General features: G+C 43.6%; 2 protein-coding genes across 2 annotated transcripts in view; both read left to right on the forward strand.

The window, feature by feature from the left end:
* LOC138852785 (probable glutamate receptor) overlaps window positions 1-20,710 on the forward strand; it is an 83,065-nt gene that overhangs the window by 14,899 nt on the left and 47,456 nt on the right. Inside the window, exons 4-5 of the mRNA XM_070085661.1 lie at window positions 341-641; window positions 3,537-3,754. Of these exons, the coding sequence (XP_069941762.1) occupies window positions 341-641; window positions 3,537-3,754 (519 nt within the window). The remainder of the gene's footprint in view (window positions 1-340; window positions 642-3,536; window positions 3,755-20,710) is intronic.
* Window positions 16,746-18,787, forward strand: LOC138852776 (uncharacterized). Its single transcript, XM_070085566.1, has 2 exons — window positions 16,746-17,765; window positions 18,372-18,787. The coding sequence occupies exons 1-2, from the start codon at window positions 16,761-16,763 to the stop codon at window positions 18,513-18,515; spliced, it is 1,149 nt and encodes a 382-aa protein (XP_069941667.1). The 5' UTR covers window positions 16,746-16,760; the 3' UTR covers window positions 18,516-18,787.

The following is a 20,710-nucleotide window of genomic DNA, read 5'->3' on the forward strand; positions in this document are numbered from 1 at the left end:
TAATCCACAGTTTATCAACCTTAGTTTTTTGTCAACACGACACTCAAAAAACATTTATATTTGTTAGCGTAGTATCAGTCTTTTATAATGAGAGTAAAGTATGCGAATTTTTGAAGCACAGTTGAAGCCTCTTGGGAAAATTTAGGAATAATTTAATAAGTTTTGAGTATCCTCGGGAAATTTCCGTTAGTTCTCTATGACCATAATTTTTTTATAATACTCGATGACCATTATTTTTATTTTCAAATTCTTGTAATATTATTTTAGTACTTCAATGTAACGCTAAGTCATCATTTCACTTCTTTCATAAAACTTCATCCATATCGATGGTCACACGCAGGAAGCAGACATTGCTATTGGTCCATTTGGTATCACTGAGAATCGCACTGAAGTTGTGGACATTACTTGGCCAGTCACAATCCAGTACTGCTGTATCCTGGGTAGCTGCGGGAAGCCAGAGGTGAACTCCTGGGGATTCCTTCTGCCTCTGGATCCTCTGGTGTGGGCCGCTACACTGACGGCCCTATTCCTGCTGCCTCCTTGGATGTACCTCTTATCTTCATGCTGCTCATTCAGAAGTGATACTCAGAACACTTGGGTGAAGGACACTTTTGGTATGATCCGTATATTACTACAGCAAGGTTAGTTAAAATGTGTGTCTTCAGTATATACCTGTGTTAAGTCCCTAAAAAAACAAAAACACAATACCGTAACTGGAAGAATCATATGACAAAGTTGTAGCTCGTCTTGGGCCATTGACAGGTCACACCAAGGAGAAAAGTGGCGAATTTGGAAGAAGGTAGAGGTTGAAGCAGTAATAGAGGAAGCAGAGGTAATGTTAGAATAGCTAGTAGTGTTGGTGAAGAGCATAGAATAGCGACATAAATAGCAGAATAAAGTCAGAAGCAGAAGTTTAATTAGTAATGATGAAATATCAGTATTAATAATAAAAGAATTGAAAGTAAAGTAGTTGGTATAGATCACAAGTAATCGGGAAAAAAGGCAGTGGTGGAAATACTGTTCTAGAAGAAGTTGTAGTAGTGGAAAAAACAACTGAGAAAAGTATTAGCTTTGAGTATAATAGTAGTGAAAGAATGAGTGCTAGTAGTAATAGTTGTTTAGGTAAATAAGAACAATAAGAACGAGAGATAACTTCTGGTCCATGAGTGAAGGATAAAACCCGCAAGGCAAAGCACAAGAAATGCAAGGAAATTAAAAGTTTTAAGTGTTCTAAAGTTTACAACATTAGACATCGTAGTGAGAAAGGCAGGCAACAACAGAGCCGGAGCCAGAATTAAGATACAGGAGAGGAATGTTGTGCGTGAGGAATGCCTCGTCGAGATGGCATCTGTGAAGGCTTCAGAAGGGTAGATAGTGTTCGCTGAACACCAGCTAATTGGATGATTGTGATCTTTAACCTGACAGAAAATTGTATTGTTGGTGTCGGCACGGCAAACACTTGTTTGTACTTTTTAAATCTGTCATATAGTGGCCAGTTTCACAGAAACAATGGAAAGTACAAAAGAGATAGGAAATGAAGTGGATAACGAAAGACTTGGTTACAGAAGTATAAACATGATTACAACGAAGAGTATTGGTTTGGAAAAAAGGAATTTGATATCTAAAGGACAGATGGTGCTGGTAAGATTTATATCATAAATATAAGGAAGAAAGAGCAGATTTACCCTCTATGGGCACCTAGCTCCCTTGCAATGCTCCTCTTCCTTAGTATTTGACTGGCTCCTCCTCCTTACTACCTTCCCCATAACTACTTCCTTCTACCTCCACCACTACTACTACTATTACCTCCTCCTGCCTTTATATACCCCTTCATCTCTCCTTTTCGTTATTTGTAAATGGTCCAAGTCGGACCAAAACGTAGTCGTAAAGTCCTCTGTTTTATGTGCGTTTTTTTTTTGTGTGTGTATCGTTCCAGTCACGGTATTGCGCCCTGATTTTATTATTTAAGACCAGATTTCACAGAGGAAACAAATTTGGGCGGGAAGAAAATCTGTTAAGCATAAGAGTAACCTTGCACATTATTATCAACTTGCTCTTTTCTTATCTCTGCTGTTAATATCATTATGCTTCCATCTGATAAAACAATTTGGTGGATGTCCTTGATGGCGAGAATTATCTTGCAAAAGATGAACCTTTGTTCTTTGACAGACACATCTACTCTCCTCTCGCTTCTCTTGAACGCGTCGAGAAACCTTTTACCCTTAAACTCCGTCTCATCTCTGTCCTCCTGACTTCGATCTTGTTCAACGCTTCCGTGTTGTCTGTCCCTCTTTACCTTATTACATTGGTGGTCTTAATAATTTTGATCTTTCCGTAAAGTTGAAAGCTGGATGGGAATCCAGTGCTTGGATTCCTTGATATGCATGTCCACCGCCCAAAAGACATTACCCTCTCATGGTAATTATCCCCTCTCGTGGTAATTACCCCGTCTAGTAGTAATTACCCCCTCTCGTGGTAATTACCCCCTCTAGTGGAATTTACCCCTCTAGTGGTAATTACTCCCTCTCGTGGTAATTACTCCCTCTCCTGGTAATTACCCCCTCTTGTGATAATTACCCCCTCTCGTGGTAATTACTCCCTCTCGTGGTAATTATTCCCTGTCGTGGTAATTAGTCTCTCTCGTAGTAATTACCCCGTCTAGTGGAAATTACCCCCTCTAGTGGTAATTTCCCTTTCTAGTGGTAATTAACCCCTCTAGTGGTAATTATCTCCTTTAGTGGTAATTACCTCATCTAGTGGTAATTCCCCACTTAGTGGTAACTCTACCCGTCTCATGATAATTACCCCCTCTCGTAGTAATTAACCCCCTAGCGATATAATAACCCCCCTTTCCTGGTAATTATCTCCTATCGTGATAATTATCCCCTCTCTTGGTAATTACCCCCTCTCGTGGTAATTACCCCCTCTAGTAATAATTACGCCCTCTCGTGTTACGTAACTCCCTCTCGTGGCAATTACCCCTTCTCGCGGTAATTACCCCGTCTCGTGGCAATTACCCCCTCTCGCGGTAATTACCCCGTCTCGTGGTAATTACCCCCTCTCGTGGTAATTACTACCTTCTCGTGTTAATTACCTCCTCTAGTGGTAATTACCTAATACTACAAATTAAGAACATCATCAAATTTAATGTTTATGATTTTGATCTCAGAGGTAAACAGATAATGCCTCTTCAGCTTCACTTCAGTGCTTCTGTTTCTTAGTGGATGTTCTGAATTATTTTTGAGTTGTGAATGTCCATATATGCAAGTTTTATTCAAGAAACTTCACATTATTGGCCATGTGATAACTTGTGAATAATTATCCTAATTCACTTCAATTCTTCAAAACGAACATTTAACTACATTAAAATTTTGTACTGCACTCTGCACTATTCCTTTTACGTTCAGTGACGTACAAGGGGATGGGTTTATGCAAAAAGAAGATCCCTTTCATGGATCGCTCAGCTACCGAGAATGGTGAACTACATAGTTATTAACATTATAAGTAAAAATCATACCCTACTTCCCCCATTCCAGATTACTCATTGTCGGGTGAAGTTTGGTGGAAGCGGCTGGTGGTGGCCGCCTGGGTGATCGTAGCTCTGGTGTTGAGTAGAAGCTATGCTGGGAACCTCATGTCATCGCTGGCCGTGAGGCACATACGTCAGCCCTATCAGAGCATACGTGATGTGCTTGACGATCCGTCCACTATCATGGTGTGGCACACAAACTCTAACAATGTTCAATACTTCCGTGTAGGTTTACTATTGGTGTTTTGTGAAGTTTATGTGTGTTCGTTGGTGTTCCAAGTGAGGTGGTGCTTGCAGGTGTGGTGTGTCTGGTGATGGTGATGCTTGCAGGTGTGGTGTGTCTGGTGATGGTGATGCATGCTGGTGTTGTGTGTCTGGTGATGGTGATGCATGCTGGTGTTGTGTGTCTGGTGATGGTGATGCATGCTGGTGTGGTGTGTCTGGTGATGGTGATGCATGCTGGTGTGGTGTGTCTGGTGATGGTGATGCATGCAGGTGTGGTGTGTCTGGTGATGGTGATGCATGCAGGTGTGGTGTGTCTGGTGATGGTGATGCTTGCAGGTGTGGTGTGTCTGGTGATGGTGATGCTTGCAGGTGTGGTGTGTCTGGTGATGGTGATGCATGCTGGTGTTGTGTGTCTGGTGATGGTGATGCATGCTGGTGTTGTGTGTCTGGTGATGGTGATGCATGCTGGTGTTGTGTGTCTGGTGATGGTGATGCATGCTGGTGTGGTGTGTCTGGTGATGGTGATGCATGCTGGTGTGGTGTGTCTGGTGATGGTGATGCATGCAGGTGTGGTGTGTCTGGTGATGGTGATGCATGCAGGTGTGGTGTGTCTGGTGATGGTGATGCTTGCAGGTGTGGTGTGTCTGGTGATGGTGATGCTTGCAGGTGTGGTGTGTCTGGTGATGGTGATGCATGCTGGTGTTCTGTGTCTGGTGATGGTGATGCATGCTGGTGTTGTGTGTCTGGTGATGGTGATGCATGCTGGTGTGGTGTGTCTGGTGATGGTGATGCATGCTGGTGTGGTGTGTCTGGTGATGGTGATGCATGCTGGTGTGGTGTGTCTGGTGATGGTGATGCATGCAGGTGTGGTGTGTCTGGTGATGGTGATGCATGCAGGTGTGGTGTGTCTGGTGATGGTGATGCTTGCAGGTGTGGTGTGTCTGGTGATGGTGATGCATGCTGGTGTTGTGTGTCTGGTGATGGTGATGCATGCTGGTGTTGTGTGTCTGGTGATGGTGATGCATGCTGGTGTGGTGTGTCTGGTGATGGTGATGCATGCAGGTGTGGTGTGTCTGGTGATGGTGATGCTTGCAGGTGTGGTGTGTCTGGTGATGGTGATGCATGCTGGTGTTGTGTGTCTTGTGATGGTGATGCATGCTGGTGTGGAGTGTCTGGTGATGGTGATGCATACAGGTGTGGTGTGTCTGGTGATGGTGATGCATGCTGGTGTGGTGTCTGGTGATGGTGATGCATGCTGGTGTGGTGTGTCTGGTGATGGTGATGCTGAAGGTGTGGTGTGTCTGGTGATGGTGATGCTTGCAGGTGTGGTGTGTCTGATGATGGTGATGCATGCTGGTGTTGTGTGTCTGGTGATGGTGATGCATGCTGGTGTGGTGTGTCTGGTGATGGTGATGCATGCAGGTGTGGTGTGTCTGGTGATGGTGATGCTTGCAGGTGTGGTGTGTCTGGTGATGGTGATGCATGCTGGTGTTGTGTGTCTGGTGATGGTGATGCATGCTGGTGTGGTGTGTCTGGTGATGGTGATGCATGCAGGTGTGGTGTGTCTGGTGATGGTGATGCTTGCAGGTGTGGTGTGTCTGGTGATGGTGATGCATGCTGGTGTTGTGTGTCTGGTGATGGTGATGCATGCTGGTGTTGTGTGTCTGGTGATGGTGATGCATGCTGGTGTTGTGTGTCTGGTGATGGTGATGCATGCTGGTGTGGTGTGTCTGGTGATGGTGATGCATGCTGGTGTGGTGTGTCTGGTGATGGTGATGCATGCAGGTGTGGAGTGTCTGGTGATGGTGATGCATACAGGTGTGGTGTGTCTGGTGATGGTGATGCATGCTGGTGTGGTGTCTGGTGATGGTGATGCATGCTGGTGTGGTGTGCCTGGTGATGGTGATGCATCCAGGTGTGTTGTGTCTGGTGATGGTGATGCATGCTGGTGTGGTGTGCCTGGTGATGGTGATGCATCCAGGTGTGTTGTGTCTGGTGATGGTGATGCATGCTGGTGTGGTGTGTCTGGTGATGGTGATGTATGCTGGTGTGTTGTGTCTGGTGATGGTGATGCATCCAGGTGTGTTGTGTCTGGTGATGGTGATGCATGCAGGTGTGGAGTGTCTGGTGATGGTGATGTATGCTGGTGTGTTGTGTCTGGTGATGGTGATGCATGCTGGTGTGGTGTGCCTGGTGATGGTGATGCATCCAGGTGTGTTGTGTCTGGTGATGGTGATGCATGCTGGTGTGGTGTGCCTGGTGATGGTGATGCATCCAGGTGTGTTGTGTCTGGTGATGGTGATGCATGCTGGTGTGGTGTGTCTGGTGATGGTGATGTATGCTGGTGTGTTGTGTCTGGTGATGGTGATGCATCCAGGTGTGTTGTGTCTGGTGATGGTGATGCATGCAGGTGTGGAGTGTCTGGTGATGGTGATGTATGCTGGTGTGTTGTGTCTGGTGATGGTGATGCATGCTGGTGTGGTGTGCCTGGTGATGGTGATGCATCCAGGTGTGTTGTGTCTGGTGATGGTGATGCATGCTGGTGTGGTGTGTCTGGTGATGGTGATGCATCCAGGTGTGTTGTGTCTGGTGATGGTGATGCATGCTGGTGTGGTGTGTCTGGTGATGGTGATGTATGCTGGTGTGTTGTGTCTGGTGATGGTGATGCATCCAGGTGTGTTGTGTCTGGTGATGGTGATGCATGCAGGTGTGGAGTGTCTGGTGATGGTGATGTATGCTGGTGTGGTGTGTCTGGTGATGGTGATGCATCCAGGTGTGTTGTGTCTGGTGATGGTGATGCATGCTGGTGTGGTGTGTCTGGTGATGGTGATGCATGCTGGTGTGGAGTGTCTGGTGATGGTGATGTATGCTGGTGTGGTGTGTCTGGTGATGGTGATGCATGCAGGTGTGGAGTGTCTGGTGATGGTGATGTATGCTGGTGTGGTGTGTCTGGTGATGGTGATGCATCCAGGTGTGTTGTGTCTGGTGATGGTGATGCATGCTGGTGTGGTGTGTCTGGTGATGGTGATGCATCCAGGTGTGTTGTGTCTGGTGATGGTGATGCATGCTGGTGTGGTGTGTCTGGTGATGGTGATGTATGCTGGTGTGTTGTGTCTGGTGATGGTGATGCATCCAGGTGTGTTGTGTCTGGTGATGGTGATGCATGCAGGTGTGGAGTGTCTGGTGATGGTGATGTATGCTGGTGTGTTGTGTCTGGTGATGGTGATGCATGCTGGTGTGGTGTGCCTGGTGATGGTGATGCATCCAGGTGTGTTGTGTCTGGTGATGGTGATGCATGCTGGTGTGGTGTGTCTGGTGATGGTGATGCATCCAGGAGTGTTGTGTCTGGTGATGGTGATGCATGCAGGTGTGGTGTGTCTGGCGATGGTGAAGCATATGTACGCACATTCTCACGCAAACACAGATGCACAAAACATAGACAGTCACAAGTGTCAGTCTCCGACCTGGTGCTATTTCTTACAAATATGAATGACATTGCAGGTGTCACTGTTGGCAGATGTGAAACAAATGAGGAGAATTAAAGCGGACGAGGAACAAAACAAACTACAAAGGGCTCTGGATATGCTGTAAACCTTATCAGACAAAAGTTTCTTTGAGCTTAACCCCACCAAGTGCAAAGTCATGAACCTTAGGAAGGACAAAGAAAGCCACTGAAGGAGTATAGTTTAGAGGGGTTAAAGGCTACAATTCTTACTCAAGAAAAAGAATTTTGGCGTGAGCATCATGCCGAGCACATCTCCTGAGCGGCACATCATCCAAATAAGCGCTGCAATATATGGGCGCCTGGGAAACCTAAGAACAGCGTTTCAGCATCTAAGTAAGGAGCCGTTGACGACACTCCACACAGTATACGCCAGGCGCTTGTTGAAATATGAAACATCATTATGGAACCCACACTTGGTCCAAGACGTCTAGAAATTAGAGAAAGTGCAAAAGTTTGTAACAAGACTAGTCCCGGAGATAAGTTGAATGTTCTACAAGGAGAACTACACGAACGAAATAACAAATAATAATTATGAATGACACGAACGAACAGTAGAGGCATCCGCAGACATTACAGCACTCTTGAGAAAAAAGTCTTGCGGATAACAGATATGTTACCTGGAGGTTACCTGGAGGTTATTCCGGGGATCAACGCCCCCGCGGCCCGGTCCATGACCAGGCCTCCCGATGGATCAGGGCCTGATCAACTAGGCCGTTACTGCTGGCCGCACGCAGTCCGACGTCCGAGCCACAGCCCGGCTGATCCGGCACCGACTTTAGGTATCTGTCCAGCTCTCTCTTGAAGGCAGCCAGGGGTTTATTGGCAATTCCCCTAATGCTTGATGGGAGGCTGTTGAACAGTTTTGGGCCCCGGACACTTATGGTGTTTTCTCTTAGTGTACCAATGGCGACCCTGCTTTTTATTGGCGGCATTTTGCATCGCCTGCCCAGTGTTTTACTTTCGTAGGGAGTGATTTCTGTGTGCAGATTTGGGACCATTCCTTCCAAGATTTTCCAAGTGTAGATTATGATATATCTCTCCCTCCTGCGTTCCAGCGAGTACAAGTCAAGTGCTTCCAAGCGTTCCCAGTAGTTAAGGTGCTTGACAGAACTTATACGTGCAGTAAAGGATCTCTGTACACTCTCTAGATCTGCGATTTCACCTGCTTTGTATGGAGATGTTAATGTACAGCAGTATTCCAGCCTAGAGAGAACAAGTGATTTGAAAAGGATCATCATGGGCTTGGCATCTCTCGTTTTGAAAGTTCTCATTATCCATCCTATCATTTTCTTTGCACGTGCGATCGTGGCACTGTTGTGATCCTTGAAAGTGAGATCCTCAGACATTACTACTCCCAGGTCCCTTACATTATTTTTCCGCTCTATTGTATGGCCGGAGTCAGTAGTATACTCTGTTCTAGTTATTATCTCCTCCAGTTTTCCATAACGGAGTAGTTGGAATTTGTCCTCATTGAACATCATATTGTTTACCGTTGCCCACTGGAAAACTTTGTTTATATCTTCTTGGAGGTTAACCGCGTCCTCAGCAGATGACAGCCTCATGCAGATCCTAGTATCATCCGCAAAGGATGATATGGTGCTGTGGTGTATATCTCTGTCTATGTCTGATATGAGGATAAGGAATAAGATGGGGGCGAGTACTGTGCCTTGTGGAACAGAGCTCTTCACTATGGCAGCCTCCGATTTAACTCTGTTGACCACTACTCTTTGTGTTCGATTTGTTAGGAAGTTGAAGATCCATCTCCCCACTTTCCCAGTTATTCCTTTAGCACGTATTTTATGGGCTATTACGCCATGATCGCATTTGTCAAATGCTTTTGCAAAGTCTGTGTATATTACATCTGCATTCTGATTTTCTTCCAGTGCATCCAAGGCCATGTCATAGTGATCCAGTAGTTGTGAGAGGCAGGAGCGACCTGCCCTGAACCCATGTTGCCCTGGATTGTGCAGATTTTGGGAATCCAGGTGATTTGCAATCCTGCTTCTTAGCACTCTTTCAAAGATTTTTATGATGTGGGATGTCAGAGCTATTGGTCTATAGTTCTTAGCTAATGCTTTGCTGCCACCTTTATGGAGTGGGGCTATATCCGTTGTTTTAAGTGACTGTGGAATTTCGCCCATGTCCAAGCTCCTCCTCCATAGTGTACTTAGGGCACGCGAGAGGGGTTTCTTGCAGTTCTTAATGTAAACAGAGTTCCACGAGTCTGGGCCCGGGGCTGAGTGCATAGGCATGTTGTCAATGGCTTTTTCGAAATCTATCGGATTAGGGTAATGTCGGAAATCTGGCATACATTTATGGAGTTTTGAGGCTCATTCATGAAGAAATCATTTGGGTCGTCGATCCTCAGACCGATTAGTGGTTCACTAAACACAGAGTCGTACTGGGATTTCAATATTTCACTCATTTCCTTGTTGTCGTCTGTGTAAGTCCCATCCTGTCTGAGTAAGGGCCCGATACTAGATGTGGTATTTGCCTTGTTTTTGGCATATGAAAAGAAATATTTTGAATTTCTTTCAATTTCACTAATAGCTTTAAGCTCCTCCTGCCTCTCCTGGTTCCTGTAAGAGTCATTTAGCTTAAGTTCGATAGTTTCCACTTCCCTGGTCAGCGCCTCCCTTCGTGTATCAGATATTCTAGCACTCCTGAGGAGCTCAGTGACTCTTCGTCGTCTTCTGTAGAGGGAGCGTCTTTTTCTCTCCAGTTTACTCCTGCTCTTCTTCTTTCTTAGGGGAATATGCCTAGAACATGCTTCGGCTACCAGGAAGTTGATCCTTTCAAGGCACTGGTTTGGGTCCATGTCATTTAAGACATCTTCCCAACATGTTTCGTTTAGGACATGGTTTACCTGGTCCCAGTTGATGTTCTTGTTGTTGAAATTGTATTTTGTGAAGACACCTTCACAGGTACATGCATTCTGTTGTTCCGGACCCCTATGCATGTACGTCTGGACTTCGATTAGATTGTGATCGGAATTAGTTGTTTTTGATATTCTTATGTCTCTTATCAGGTCCTCATTATTTGTGAAGATAAGGTTAAGTGTGTTTTCTAGTCTTGTTGGCTCCACTATCTGCTGGCTTAAGGTGTGTTTTTCGCAGAGACTTAGTAGCTCATGTGTGTGTGACCTTTCATCTGCGCTACCTCCGGGGATTGTTTCAGCTATAACATTATTTGCTACATTCTTCCATTTTGTATGCCTTATGTTGAAATCACCAAGCAGTAAGATGTTTGGGGATGGAGCTGGAAGGTTTTCCAAACAGTAATCGATTTTCAGTAGCTGTTCCTTGAACTGTTGGGAGGTTGCATCTGGTGGCTTGTATACAACCACAATGACTAGGTTTTGGTTCTCGATCTTTATTGATAGAACTTCAACTACCTCATTTGTGGTGTTCAGCAACTCCGTGCAGATAAGGGACTCTTTGACATACAGGCCAACACCCCCTTGTTGCCTGTTTTTTCTTCCCAGATGGAAAACAGATTTTGAGGAAAAACTCCAATAACTTCTTATCGGAAGTTATTTGAGTATTGAAGAGATAAGATGAATGGATAGAGGGGGAAGCAGATGACTACATAGACACACTGAATACAGAAGAGTCCCAAGATGCTGATAGCAGTGATGTACAACCCTCCATTCAACGACAAGAGACCAAGACAAGAATATAATGAAAACAACAGAGTTAAGGTGAATACACTAGATGAGGTGAGCGAAAGAGCTCACATGAGCAGGAAATATAATTTCCCTACACTAAAAAAAACAGTAAGTGTCTGGGGCTCATCACTGTTCAACAGCCTCCGACCAGGCACGAGAGGGAATTACCAGCAGACCCTTGGCTGCCTTCAAGAGAGAGCTGGACAGATACTTAAAGTTGGTGACAAGTCAGTCGGGCTGTGGTTCGTATGAACATTAAAATGGTATAAAATACCGACAGATTGTTAGGTAAGACACATATGCAACAGTTAGGTATCTTTATTTCGAAACGTTTCGCCTACACAGTAGGCTTCTTCAGTCGAGTACAGAAAAGTTGATAGAAGCAGAAGATACTTGAAGACGATGTAATCAGTCCATCACCCTTAAAGTTTGAGGTGGTCAGTCCCTCAGTCTGGAGAAGAGCATTGTTCCGTTGTCTGAAACAATATGAAGTTGAAGTGACAGGATGGAGCCTTTATAGTGCCAGGAGGTGAGACGTATGTTGATTTGGGAGGGCAGGTCCCTCTCAAACCCAGCCGTTCTCGCTAGTAGAGTTTGTCGAAGTTGATGGTCTGTACCAAGATACCCTTGTGTTGCAGTGTCTGACAGAATGAACATTAAAATGGTATAAAATTCCGACAGATTGTTAGGTAAGACACATATGCAACAGTTAGGTATCTTTATTTCGAAACGTTTCGCCTACACAGTAGGCTTTTATACCATTTTAATGTTCATTCTGTCAGACACTGCAACACAAGGGTATCTTGGTACAGACCATCAACTTCGACAAACTCTACTAGCGAGAACGGCTGGGTTTGAGAGGGACCTGCCCTCCCAAATCAACCTACGTCTCACCTCCTGGCACTATAAAGGCTCCATCCTGTCACTTCAACTTCATATTGTTTCAGACAACGGAACAATGCTCTTCTCCAGACTGAGGGACTGACCACCTCAAACTTTAAGGGTGATGGACTGATTACATCGTCTTCAAGTATCTTCTGCTTCTATCAACTTTTCTGTACTCGACTGAAGAAGCCTACTGTGTAGGCGAAACGTTTCGAAATAAAGATACCTAACTGTTGCATATGTGTCTTACCTAACAATCTGTCGGTATTTTATACCATTTTAATGTTCATTCTGTCAGACACTGCAACACAAGGGTATCTTGGTACAGACCATCAACTTCGACAAACTCTACTAGCGAGAACGGCTGGGTTTGAGAGGGACCTGCCCTCCCAAATCAACCTACGTCTCACCTCCTGGCACTATAAAGGCTCCATCCTGTCACTTCAACTTCATATTGTTTCAGACAACGGAACAATGCTCTTCTCCAGACTGAGGGACTGACCACCTCAAACTTTAAGGGTGATGGACTGATTACATCGTCTTCAAGTATCTTCTGCTTCTATCAACTTTTCTGTACTCGACTGAAGAAGCCTACTGTGTAGGCGAAACGTTTCGAAATAAAGATACCTAACTGTTGCATATGTGTCTTACCTAACAATCTGTCGGTATTTTATACCATTTTAATGTTCATTCTGTCAGACACTGCAACACAAGGGTATCTTGGTACAGACCATCAACTTCGACAAACTCTACTAGCGAGAACGGCTGGGTTTGAGAGGGACCTGCCCTCCCAAATCAACCTACGTCTCACCTCCTGGCACTATAAAGGCTCCATCCTGTCACTTCAACTTCATATTGTTTCAGACAACGGAACAATGCTCTTCTCCAGACTGAGGGACTGACCACCTCAAACTTTAAGGGTGATGGACTGATTACATCGTCTTCAAGTATCTTCTGCTTCTGTTAGGTAAGACACATATGCAACAGTTAGGTATCTTTATTGTGAAACGTTTCGCCTACACAGTAGGCTTCTTCAGTCTAGTACAGAAAAGTTGATAGAAGCAGAAGATACTTGAAGACGATGTAATCTGTCCATCACCCTTAAAGTTTTGATGTGGTCAGTCCCTCGGTCTGGAGAAGAGCATTGTTCCATAGTATGAAACAATATGGAGAAGAAGTGACAGGATGGAGCTTTTTATAGCGCCAAGAGGTGAGACGTAGGCCACTAGGAGAGGTAAGAACTCAGATGTTGAGAAGTCAGGTCCCTCTCAAATCCAGCCCCTCTCACTAGTGGAAGTTGTCGAAGTTGATTGCAGGTCTGTACCAAGATACCCTTGTGTTGCAGTGTCTGACAGATTGAACATTAAAATGGTATAAAATACCGACAGGTTGTTAGGTAAGACACATATGCAACAGTTAGGTATCTTTATTGTGAAACGTTTCGCCTACACAGTAGGCTTCTTCAGTCAAGTACAGAAAAGTTGATAGAAGCAGAAGATACTTGAAGACGATGTAATCTGTCCATCACCCTTAAAGTTTTGATGTGGTCAGTCCCTCGGTCTGGAGAAGAGCATTGTTCCATAGTATGAAACAATATGGAGAAGAAGTGACAGGATGGAGCTTTTTATAGCGCCAAGAGGTGAGACGTAGGCCACTAGGAGAGGTAAGAACTCAGATGTTGAGAGGTCAGGTCCCTCTCAAATCCAGCCCCTCTCACTAGTGGAAGTTGTCGAAGTTGATTGCAGGTCTGTACCAAGATACCCTTGTGTTGCAGTGTCTGACAGATTGAACATTAAAATGGTATAAAATACCGACAGGTTGTTAGGTAAGACACATATGCAACAGTTAGGTATCTTTATTGTGAAACGTTTCGCCTACACAGTAGGCTTCTTCAGTCTAGTACAGAAAAGTTGATAGAAGCAGAAGATACTTGAAGACGATGTAATCAGTCCATCACCCTTAAAGTTTTGAGGGACTGACCACCTCAAAACTTTAAGGGTGATGGACTGATTACATCGTCTTCAAGTATCTTCTGCTTCTATCAACTTTTCTGTACTAGACTGAAGAAGCCTACTGTGTAGGCGAAACGTTTCACAATAAAGATACCTAACTGTTGCATATGTGTCTTACCTAACAACCTGTCGGTATTTTATACCATTTTAATGTTCAATCTGTCAGACACTGCAACACAAGGGTATCTTGGTACAGACCTGCAATCAACTTCGACAACTTCCACTAGTGAGAGGGGCTGGATTTGAGAGGGACCTGACCTCTCAACATCTGAGTTCTTACCTCTCCTAGTGGCCTACGTCTCACCTCTTGGCGCTATAAAAAGCTCCATCCTGTCACTTCTTCTCCATATTGTTTCATACTATGGAACAATGCTCTTCTCCAGACCGAGGGACTGACCACATCAAAACTTTAAGGGTGATGGACAGATTACATCGTCTTCAAGTATCTTCTGCTTCTATCAACTTTTCTGTACTTGACTGAAGAAGCCTACTGTGTAGGCGAAACGTTTCATAATAAAGATACCTAACTGTTGCATATGTGTCTTACCTAACAACCTGTCGGTATTTTATACCATTTTAATGTTCAATCTTCTGCTTCTATCAACTTTTCTGTACTCGACTGAAGAAGCCTACTGTGTAGGCGAAACGTTTCGAAATAAAGATACCTAACTGTTGCATATGTGTCTTACCTAACAATGTGGTTCGTATGCTGGACTACGTGCGGTCAACAGTAACAGCCTATTGTAATAAAGTTGGTAGAATTACCGACAATATGTAAAAAGGACACAAGTGCAACTAATGTGACATTTTAATGTGCCACAATAAAATGTCACACTAGTTGCACTTGTGTCCTTTTACTTTACAGTAACAGCCTAGTTAATCAGGCTCTGATCCACTGGGAGACCTGGTCGTGATCCGGGCCGCGGGGGCGTTGATCCCCAGAATGCCCTCCAGATAGACTCAAGATATAGGTTGGTAGACAGCAACCACCCAGGGAGGTACTACCGTCCTACCAAGTGAGTGTAAAACGAAAGCCTGTAATTGTTTTACATGATGGTAGGATTGCTGGTATCTTTTGTCTGTCTCATAAATATTCAAGATTACAGGTATGTCATAAGAACATAAGAACATAAGAATGTAGGAACACTGCAGAAGGCCTACTGGCCCATACGAGGCAGGTCCTTATCAAAACGATCTCTACCTAAAGCCACCCAAGAAATAACTCCCGTACCCAATGACACCAATCAAACCCAGCCCCTCCCACTCATATATTTGTCCAGTCTCTTCTTAAAGCTACACAAGGTCCTAGCCTCTATCACCCCCCTGGGAAGACTGTTCCACGCATCTACAACTCTGTTAGAAAACCAGTACTTACCTATGTCCTTTCTAAATCTAAATTTATCCAACTTAAATCCATTATTCCTGGTTCTTACCTGGTTCGACACCCTCAGTACTTTATTAATGTCTCCCTTGTTTATGCCCGTCATCCACTTATACACTTCAATGATATCTCCCCTCATTCTACGCCTCTCCAGAGAGTGGAGATTTAAGGCTTTAAGTCTATCTTCATACGGGAGGTTCCTTACACAGTAAATCATTTTAGTCATTCTTCTCTGTATGTTCTCTAATGAGTCTATGTCCATCCTGTAGTAAGGAGACCAAAACTGAGCAGCATAATCTAAATGAGGCCTCACTAGTGATGTATAGAGCTGTAAAATAACTTTTGGACTTCTGTTACTTATACCATCTACAGTGGTGACGTGTACTTAGCTCCAGTGGTGACGTGTACTTAGCTCAGTGAAGACCTGTTTGTGTGCTCTTGAGTGGTGACGTGTACTTAGCTCAGTGAAGACCTGTTTGTGTGCTCTTGAGTGGTGACCTGTACTTTGAGTGCTGACCTGTACTTAACTCTGTGAAGAAGTGTCTTGTTTGCTCCCGTGGACTGAACCAAGATGCCCTCCATCGAGCAACTTTACCAGCAACTTAAGGAAGAATTGAGGGCAGCGAAGATGGAGATACGGCGATTGACCGAGGAAAACAAGAGGATTCGTAGTAGTCCTCCTGTTTCGAGTCCTCAGGTCAAGAAGGGATCGTGGTCAGTGGTTGGACAGCAGGGGACGACGAAGTTGACGATCAAGAAGACGAATGGAAAGCCAGAAACGATGAAGAAGAAAGAGACTGCTGTGGAAACTCCCGTGGAAACCTCCAACGCATTCTCGGTGCTACCCGACGAATGTGAGTCTACTACTGGGATCGTCACGACGAACGACAACAAGGAAGGTAAGAATATTGTTGTTGTTGGGGATAGCCAGGTTAGATACATGGATAGGGCATTCTGCTTGAAGGACAGGAGTAGGAGACAAAGGGTATGCTTTCCTGGGGCTGGGATGGAGGACATTGTTAGCCGGCTTGACAACATCATGAACGGTAATGGGATCAATCCTATTATTTGCCTCAGTGCTGGAGGCAATGATGTAGGCAAGCGTAGAAGTGAGGATTTAGTTAGAAAGTTCAGGACAGCTATAGACATGATTAGGAAGAAGGGGGGGGGCGCCCTGTTATATGTGGCATTTTGCCAAGAAGAGGTGTTGGTAATGAATGGTTGTCCAGAGCAATTGGTATTTATTGTTGGCTGGATAAACACTGTAAAGATAATGCAGTACCATTCATTGACAACTGGGACAACTTCTATGGCCGAAATGACATGTATGCCAGGGATGGGGTTCACTTATCCAGGGCAGGTGTGGGTTTTCTTGCTAACTCAGTTGAGGGGGTTGTTAGGACTTTAAACTAGGATTAGTTAGAGGTATGGGTTTTGAAATGATTAATAATGAATATGGATATATTGACTTATGCTCTGATATTAAGAATCCTAATAGTAACTGTCATGGAGTAACTCTGGGTAATGATAATTTCAGAAATTGTGTAAAAACAAAGATGAATAGGAAAAATGTGCAGAAGAAAAAACATATGATGGTATTTTATGCTAACAGTCGAAGTGCAAGAAATAAAATTAATGAACTACGTTTGGTAGCATGTGCTGGGAACTTTGATATCATTGCATTAACTGAAACGTGGTATGATTTAAAGAGTCGGGATATGACTGCTGAGTGTAATATTCAGGGATTTAAGTTATTCAATGTGGATAGATGTAATGGGAAGGGGGGAGGAGTTGCATTGTATGTTCGAGAAAATATTAATTGTTGCATAAAAAAAGGTATAAAAATAGATGGAGCAGTAACAGAATCTGTTTGGGTAGAGTTCGTGGAGGGTCAAGAAAAACTAATTCTAGGTGTAATATACCGACCTCCAGGCTTGGATCACGATAGAGGGAGACTTCTTTGGGACGAAATTGTTAGGGCTTCTGGACACAGTAACGTAGTCATAGTAGGGGACTTTAACTTTAGCCAAATTGACTGGAATTCTTTGACAGGTAATCTAGAGTCCAGTGACTTCATGGAAACAGTTCAGGACTGTTTTCTGAAACAGAGTGTAACTGAACCTACCAGGGGTAATAATTTGCTAGACCTAGTCTTGTCAAATAAGGAAACACTCGTGAATAATCTGGAGATCACTGAAGAGCTTGGCGCAAGTGATCACAAATCCATCACCTTTAGCATTAATTGGGAATGCAAGAATAATGATAATACAGTAAAAATCCCCGATTTTCGTTCTGCCGATTATAATGGACTTAGGGAACATCTGTCTAATCTTGATTGGGGTTATCTAGCTAATGATTTTATTGACGATAATCATACTTATGAATATGAAGGGATCTGCTTTTATGATTGTTTTCTTAATAATGTACACAGTGCCCAGAGTATATACATTCCCCAGAGAGAAATTAGGTCTAATAATAACGATCCCAAATGGGTTAACAGGAGGCTAAAGCATCTATTAGGGGAGAAAAGGGGAATTTATAGGCGCATCAGAAGAGGAGAGGTTAACCTTTGTAGATGAATGGTTCAGAGAACCGACATGTTGATAAATTAGACACATTTGCAACTCTTGGGTATCATTTTTGAGGAAACGTTTCGCCACACAGTGGCTTCATCAGTCCATACAAAGGAGAATCTTGAAGAACAGGAGGAGAATGAGGTAATCAGTCCCTCAACCTTGAGTCGATGTGGTCAGTCCATCAATCTTGAATAGAATACGGCATACGTGCTGAGAAGGAGCTTATAAACCGTTGGCAGGAGAGGTGCAGCGGTCATAGGTCGCGTAACATTTGTTCAATGTTGAAGTAGGTCGTGCCCAAGAATTAGGCAAGCGAAGAATTCCCAAGTATTAAGATCCCAAGAAGTTGCAGTGTCTGACAGGTTTGTAGATGATTGTTTCAGAGAACCGACATGTTGATAAATTAGACACATTTGCAACTCTTGGGTATCTTTTTTGAGGAAACGTTTCGCCACACAGTGGCTTCATCAGTCCATACAAAGGAGAATCTTGAAGATTCTCCTTTGTATGGACTGATGAAGCCTCTGTGTGGCGAAACGTTTCCTCAAAAAAAGATACCCAAGAGTTGCAAATGTGTCTAATTTATCAGAGGTTAACCTTACTGACCAATATGTTCAGCTTAAAAGAGAAGTAAAAAGGCGATTAGAAAGGCTAAACGTGACTATGAAATTAGAGTTGCTAATGAATCAAAGACTAATCCAAAGGGGTTCTTTCAAGTGTATAGGACGAAGGTGAAGGAAAAAGTAGGACCTCTGAAATCTGGGAATGGACAGCTGACGGATAATGAACTGGAAATGTGTTCCTTATTTAATGACTATTTTTTGTCAGTTTTTACACAGGAAGATGTAAATGAGATTCCAGTAATTAACAATTATTTAGTTCCTGATGAATTTAAGTTAACTAATATTACTGTCACGAGGGACATGGTTATTAAACAGATAGACAAACTGAAACAAAATAAGTCCCCGGGACCCGATGAGTTGTTTTCAAGGGTACTTAAGGAATGCAAGATAGAGCTTAGTCAGCCATTAACGAGTGTATTCAATGCGTCCATCCTTACCAGTTGGTTTAGAAAGACACGTAAGCAAACACTATAACATATTTATTAGAAAACGTTTCGGTCCTGGGACCTTGATCACCTTGATCAAGGTCCCAGGACCGAAACGTTTTCTAATAAATATGTTATAGTGTTTGCTTACGTGTCTTTCTAAACCAACTTGTCGGTATTTATTACCAAGGTTTATACCATCCTTACCAGTGTTGTGCCAGAGATGTGGAAGATGGCTAATGTGGTTCCTATATTCAAATCAGGGGATAAGTCCACTCCTTCAAATTACCGTCCAATAAGCCTGACATCTATAGTGGGCAAGTTATTAGAATCAATTATAGCTGATATTATCAGAAGTCACCTTGAAGAGCATAACTTGATAAATGAATCTCAGCATGGATTCACGAGAGGTCGTTCCTGCCTGACAAACTTACTGACGTTCTTCAATAGAACATTTGAGGCAGTTGACAGTGATAAGGAATATGATATTGTTTATTTGGATTTTAGTAAAGCCTTCGACAGAGTACCTCACAAGAGACTCTTAAGAAAAGTGGCAGCTCATGGTATAGGAGGTAAAGTTCTAGCATGGATTGAGGCATGGCTTACCAATAGAAAGCAGAGAGTTACCATTAATGGAGTGAAATCTGAATGGGGATTAGTCACTAGTGGCGTTCCACAAGGATCAGTTTTAGGCCCTCTCTTGTTCATAATTTACATTAATGACCTTGATGAAGGGATTACTAGTGACATGAGTAAGTTTGCTGATGATACAAAGATAGGCCGTATAATTCACTCTGAGGAGGATATCAATGAACTCCAGGACGATTTGAACAAATTAATGTCTTGGTCTGAGAAATGGCAGATGAAGTTTAATGTGGATAAGTGTAAGGTACTTGCCCTTGGTAATGAAAATAACCCTCGAAGCTATAATCTAGGTGAAGTAGAGCTTGGTCATACAGAATGTGAAAAAGACTTGGGAGTCATGGTAAGCAGAAATCTAAAGCCAAGACAGCAGTGCCTCAGTGTGCGCAACAAGGCCAACAGATTACTTGGATTTATCTCAAGAAGTATAAGTAACAGAAGTCCAAAAGTTATTTTACAGCTCTATACATCACTAGTGAGGCCTCATTTAGATTATACTGCTCAGTTTTGGTCCCCTTACTACAGGATGGACATAGGCTCATTAGAGAACATACAGAGAAGAATGACTAAAATGATTTACTGTGTAAGGAACCTCCCGTATGAAGATAGACTTAAAGCCTTAAATCTCCACTCTCTGGAGAGGCGTAGAATGAGGGGAGATATCATTGAAGTGTATAAGTGGATGACGGGCATAAACAAGGGAGACATTAATAAAGTACTGAGGGTGTCGAACCAGGTAAGAACCAGGAATAATGGATTTAAGTTGGATAAATTTAGATTTAGAAAGGACATAGGTAAGTACTGGTTTTCTAACAGAGTTGTAGATGCGTGGAACAGTCTTCCCAGTGGGGTGATAGAGGCTAGGACCTTGGGTAGCTTTAAGAAGAGACTGGACAAATATATGAGCGGGAGGGGCTGGGTTTGATTGGTGTTGGGGGGTGCGGGAGTTGTTTCTTGAGTAGCTTTAGGTAGATGTCGTTTTGATAAGGACCTGCCTCGTATGGGCCAGTAGGCCTTCTGCAGTGTTCCTACATTCTTATGTTCTTATGTTCTTATGATAAATCCAAGTAATCTGTTGGCCTTGTTGCGCACACTAAGGCACTGCTGTCTTGGCTTTAGATTTCTGCTTACCATGACTCCCAAGTCTTTTTCACATTCTGTATGAACAAGCTCTACTTCACCTAGATTATAGCTTCGAGGGTTATTTTCATTACCAAGGGCAAGTACCTTACACTTATCC

The sequence above is a fragment of the Cherax quadricarinatus genome, chromosome 16 (assembly GCF_038502225.1).
Source record: "Cherax quadricarinatus isolate ZL_2023a chromosome 16, ASM3850222v1, whole genome shotgun sequence".
Lineage (NCBI taxonomy): Eukaryota > Metazoa > Arthropoda > Malacostraca > Decapoda > Parastacidae > Cherax > Cherax quadricarinatus.